The following is a 5629-nucleotide window of genomic DNA, read 5'->3' as shown; positions in this document are numbered from 1 at the left end:
ATAGCTAAAACAATCATAATGGATGACATTGACAGAGCTTCCACATTTACACACTGCCGGTGCTAAGCATATTACACTTACTGTCTCATTTTATCCTCACACACACTCTGCATATTAAGTGCTATTATTATCTCTATTTTACAGTTGAAGAAACAGAGGCAAAGGGGAAATTACCAGCCCAGGGTGACACAGATAAGAAGTGACTGAGGCTAAATTTGAACTCAGATCCCACACGCTCCACTGTGACATCTGGCCACCTTGGCTATAAAGCCAAAGAATTATATCCAGTGGTGTACAGTAGGAGAGAGGGAGTTAAAAGCAGCAGAGAATTCAGAGAGGATGAGGACTGGAAAAAAAAAAGGACAAATCATCTGAAAATAATGGTCCATGAGAGTATGGGCTCAACAGAGAAATGGGGATGGAAGCCCAGTAAAAGGGTTGAGGAGAGCATGGGTTTGGAAGGAAGCAGAGGCATTTGGGGGAGATTTTTACAAGGTCAGCAATACAAATTTTCAGAATGGCAGCTTGATAAGATTAAGTAAACTTGGTTTTGGTTTGCTTGTTTTTAGGTTTTAGAATTGGGAAGACCTGGGCATGTTTATACACAGAGGGGAAGGAAACATTGATGGTACATAAACAAAAAATTATTACTGAAGTAAAGTCATGAAGGAGGGGAGAAATAACAGAATCAAAAATCCAGGGAGAAGAAACAGACTTTGTTAGGAAAGAGGATGTCTCATCCTGAGAGAAGACAAAAGTAGGAGAAATTGAGTGGGGGGATGCTTGAGAAGTTTTAATGAAAGGGAGAGTATAGTTGTCTGAAGGCTGTATCTGCTGTCCTCAATCTTAGTGAAGAAGGAAGCAGAATTGCAGGATTTGAATATTAGATGGGATCTCAATGGCCATCTTGAAGAACCCACACACAGAAAGAATCCCCACTATAACACACCCACCAAGTGGCAAAATCATCATTTGTGACACTGAGAATCAGAAGGATGGAAGAAGTTGGAGCTGATGCTGTGGGGAATAATATAGGAAGTGAATGAGGTAGGGTAGAGGGACTGTCAAGAATCAGGGATTGTAACCCAGGCTTTCAATGGCTGAAATCATCAGGGTTTGATGATTTTCTCCACTGACATTCAGAATTCCTGGAGGAGAAACAGTGAAATCGGATATTGAGGGTTAAACAGCAATAAATAATCACAGGTGATAATAGTGAAGATGTAAGGGATGGGAGAAACTAACTAGTGAAACCTTCAATGGGCAGACTGTGTAGTCAAGGCTGTATAATAGCAAAAACAAAATCATGAGGAATAAGTTGCATTGAGAAAACAGAGGTGTGTCAAGCGCCTATAGACCATGAAAAGGGCAAAGGATAAGATTCACTGTGAGTATTAGTGGAGAGATAGAAAGTGAGGAGATAGTGGTCATGGTAGAATTTCAAAATTTCAGATATTATATCTGGCACAGTTTCAGGGTTGTTGAGATCTTACATGTGACCTTACTGGTCTAAAGCTGAAAAGAGGGTCAGGTTGTTGGGGAAGTCATTAATAAGTCCCAGGGATTGACAGCAGGGGAGAAGAAGGAGAGGAAGATCCTGAGAGAGTCACTGAGAAATTTGAGAGTGGCCTTAAAGAGATAGGTGTCAGCAAAAAGAATGGAGAGAATGTGATGCTCTAATGGTTTTGTGATCTCACATTTTTGGGACTGCCTTCCACGAGTATGCATCACAACCCATCCATAACTGCTCATCCTGTGCTGCTCATGTCTATGTCATGCTGAAAGCCTGGGTCCATCTACTAGGTTAGAGGCTGTCCTCTTTTTCTCCTGAAAAAAGAGGCTGTCCTCTTTTCTTCTGCCTTTGGGGCACTCTGACTGTCCTCTAATCCCTCACTCTTCCCACATGCCTTGCCTATCTTTTCTTTCTGACGAAAAATCCTTTGATGATGCTGTTTAGAGGTATTTTTTTTAATACAGTTCTACATTGGTTAAGTATAGTAGTCTTCTTACCATGCCATTCTCCATTGCCATCCAGGAGATGCTTATATTGAGCTTTTTGGAAGCAGTGGTGATCCAGTCCTCCCTGCCATACAGAAACACTAGTACAATGTTTGTGTTGTAAAGTTAGGACTTTGCCGTTATAGGAAGCTTGAGGTTATTAGAATTACTTCACAATTACCTGAATGCAGCCGAACTCATTCTACTTCTCCTTCTCAACTCAACACAGTTCATGGTCCATTTCCATTGTAGGAGCTAGATTTATGTACTATTGAAAAACTCTATAGGATTTCTGTTCAGATTCATGTCATAATTTGGACAACTGACATTCTTCATCCATTTGGTCCTTTCAGTAATAAAAACAATGGCACTAAGGTTTCCAAAGCACTTTATGTCTTGATCCTCATAAAAGCCCTGTGAGGTACCTGCTACCAACATGATTATCCCAACTTTGTAAATGAGGAAACTGAGATTCAGAAAAGTTAAATGACTTTCCCAGTTCAGATAAGGACACACTCATTGTATCACTTCTCTGCTTAAGCCAGGACTTGAACCCAGGTCTTCTGATGCTGATTCAAGGACTCAAGTTGACTCCAGCTCTTGCCATATTTCTTGCTCTCTAACTCCCACTTCTATCAAGAAGTAGGAAATAAGGAAATTAAGGAAATAATCTCTCAAAATCCATTTGGGGAACCTCTAGGTGTTAGGAAATTCTCTGTAATAAACTGAAGTATGCCTCCACATGACTTGCACCCATGGCTTCTACTCTTTATATGATAAGCTTGATTTTGGCTGCTGAAGACCCATTCTCTGGAAGCTGCTGATATAGAGTATTATATGCCAATATCACTAGTTTCTTGTACAGTTCCTCAAGAATAATTGACCGCCTCTCTTATACCTTTCATTCACTCTCTTCTCTTACCTCTCCATTTCTTTCATCCTTAACCTCTTCTACCTCTTTGGTTCAAGACTCTAGGAGTACTGTGTTCTGTGGCCAAATTTCATTGTGTCCTTCCCATATTTTCTCTGCCATGGCCTTTTGCCTGGTTCTCTCTCCTCCTCCTTCCCCTAAATAAGGCAATTGTGTTGTTGCCCAATAAGCCATCCATAATCACAAAGCAAAAAGTTTGGATAATCACAAGCCCTATGCCCTTCCTCCAGCTCAACAGGACTGAGAGGAAGGATCAAGCAATATAAACACTGCTTTTAAAAAATCCTTCAGAGGGGGACAGGGAATGGAGGTATGATACTGTCCCCTAAAAAGGGACAGGGAGTAAAGAGTACACACAATATCATGTGATGAAGTATACAGGATGAGAAGTAGAGTAAGGTTTTCTCATAAGGGCTAACTAAATTTTCTTTCCTTTATTTTTGTGGGTATTTCCCTTGGTGGCTTGCAGAGTTTGTTGCTTTTCATTGGAATTGGGTATTTAATTACTATGTATCTTGGAATTTGAAGACTTGGACTGTTAATATTGTTGTGTTGCTTGTTTGTTTCTTTTTTTTCTAGAGGTGATCTATGAATTCTTTCAATTGGTGCTTTGTTTTCTGTATTCCAAAGTTCTGGGGCATATTTTTTGTTGAAAATAGTATTCAGATTTTTTGACTTGTGTTTTTCAGGGTGGCCTATGATCCTTCAGTTGTCTCTTCAAGGTCTGTCTTCATGATAAATATGTTTCACTTCTGTGCAATTCATGTATTATGTATACAGATATCTCAATGATATTGGGTTTTGCTTCTCTTTTCCAGAGTCTCTTCCTCCAGCACATATGCATTCCCAATCCTTTTCACTTCTTTGGAGAGATTTAACATTGTAGATTCAGGACTCCAGATATAGGTTGCAGAATCACTTGCACATACATAGTTGAAGTCAAGGGAGAGAGGGTAGAGAGAGAAGGGAGAGAAGAGAAATGGGTCAAAGTCAGACCTTTGAGAGATGCCTTCCTTCAGAGTTCTATAAAGGGTACAAAAGTGGTCAGAAAGGAAACAGAACTAAGAGAATGTGATAGCTCTGTAGCCAAGGTTTTGAGAAGCATCATGGAATATTGGAAAAGGGACTGGCTTTGGAATCAGAGGATCTAGGTTCAGATCTGCTGTCTAGTTGTGTAAACTTGGATAAAATACTTAACCTCTTTGGGTACCAATTTCTTCCTCCATAAAATGAAAAAATTATATTAGCAGATCTCCAGCTCTCTTCTGGTTCTACTGTAGGCTTCCAGGAACCTTCCTAAAAGGAAATGTCCTGAACCTTTCTCCATATGTGGGGTGATTAGAACTAGTACTTCCTTTTCTAGGAGAACCACATCAAGATGGTCCATACATTATTTTCTACCCTTAAACTGAAATCAAAGTGCACAAAATAATCTCCCATGGTACTTCCCTTTAGGGTGTATGTTGTCAACATGATTTGGGCTGAATGGACCATTAGTTGGACCCAGTGTGGCCATTCCTATGTTCTTATATTCTCTTGAAGTACAAAGAGGTCACAGGTTGAAAAGGCTTGAAAACCACTTTTATAATCATAGCACAGCTTCTGTCCTGCCTCATCAATGAATTCACCTGCCCTCCCAAGCATCTTGACTTGATCTTTGTCTCTCATTTCAGATCCAGGTGGGATGAAGTCAAATTAGTTTCCAGTAGCCCACTCTAATACAGGTCAAAGGTCAGCCTTCTCTAACAATTCTGATAGATCTGTGGAAAGTTAGGGTTCATCTGAAATGATGTGAGTGAGATAATTCAGTGAGCAGTCCATTCCCTTAGCATTTGCATTTCATTTGCCAGGAAGCAGTTTCCTTCCTATAGGATATTACATAATTACACTTTTTAAAAAAGCACAAGTGTGGGGTGGCTAGGTGGCACAGTAAATAGAGCACCGGCCCTGGAGTCAGGAGGACCTAAGTTCAAATCCAGCCTCAGACACGTAACCCTTACTAGCTGTGTGACCCTGGGCAAGTCACTTAACCCCAACTGCCCTGCCTTCCCCCCTCCTAAAAGAAAAAAAAATGAAGAACACAAGTGTAATACTCATGACATTCCATTATTCACTCAAATGAATGAGATCATGGGCATACAACAGCAAAGCCAGCTGGGCCTGTGCAATCTATCAATTGATCTGCAATCAAGCAACTCCAAATTCATGAGTTGAGAATTCCAATCAAGCCAGGGTTCCTCCCTGAACGAATATTTGTCCATCATTGCCCTTCATGGGCGCTCTCTCCTGGGTTAAGTACTTCCCATTGGTTTCTGTAGCCAATAGTGTGGTGGGGTGAGGTGAGATAGAGGAAGGGGTTAACTCTCTCCTCAACCAAACCATGACATCCTCTATTTTCATTTCAGCCATGAAGGACATTAAAGAAAGGAGAAACCAAACAGTTGTCACTGAATTCATCTTCCTGGGGTTCTCCAACCACCCAGAGCTGCAGGGATTGTTCTTCCTGATATTCTTGGTTGTATACCTGGTAACTCTCCTGGGGAACCTTCTCATATTAACAGCCATCAGAATCAACCCTGTTCTTCACACTCCTATGTATTATTTCCTCAGCAACCTGTCCTTCCTGGACATCTGCTACACTTCCACCACTGTCCCCATCATGCTGGTGAACTTTTTCCGAGAGAAGAAGACCATTACCTA

General features: G+C 40.8%; 1 protein-coding gene across 1 annotated transcript in view; it reads left to right on the top strand.

Moving 5' to 3' along the window:
- The first annotated feature begins 5336 nt into the window (after window positions 1-5336).
- Window positions 5337-5629, top strand: part of LOC138162237 (olfactory receptor 5V1-like) — a 659-nt gene continuing 366 nt past the window's right edge. Inside the window, exon 1 of the mRNA XM_069089270.1 lies at window positions 5337-5625. Within this exon, the coding sequence (XP_068945371.1) occupies window positions 5337-5625 (289 nt within the window). The remainder of the gene's footprint in view (window positions 5626-5629) is intronic.

The sequence above is a fragment of the Petaurus breviceps genome, unplaced genomic scaffold, assembly GCF_028583685.1.
Source record: "Petaurus breviceps papuanus isolate PSGF00001 unplaced genomic scaffold, PetGlider_PUasm1.0 186, whole genome shotgun sequence".
Lineage (NCBI taxonomy): Eukaryota > Metazoa > Chordata > Mammalia > Diprotodontia > Petauridae > Petaurus > Petaurus breviceps.
Note: the sequence above shows the minus strand (reverse complement) of the source record. Positions and strands in the feature narration are given on the sequence as shown.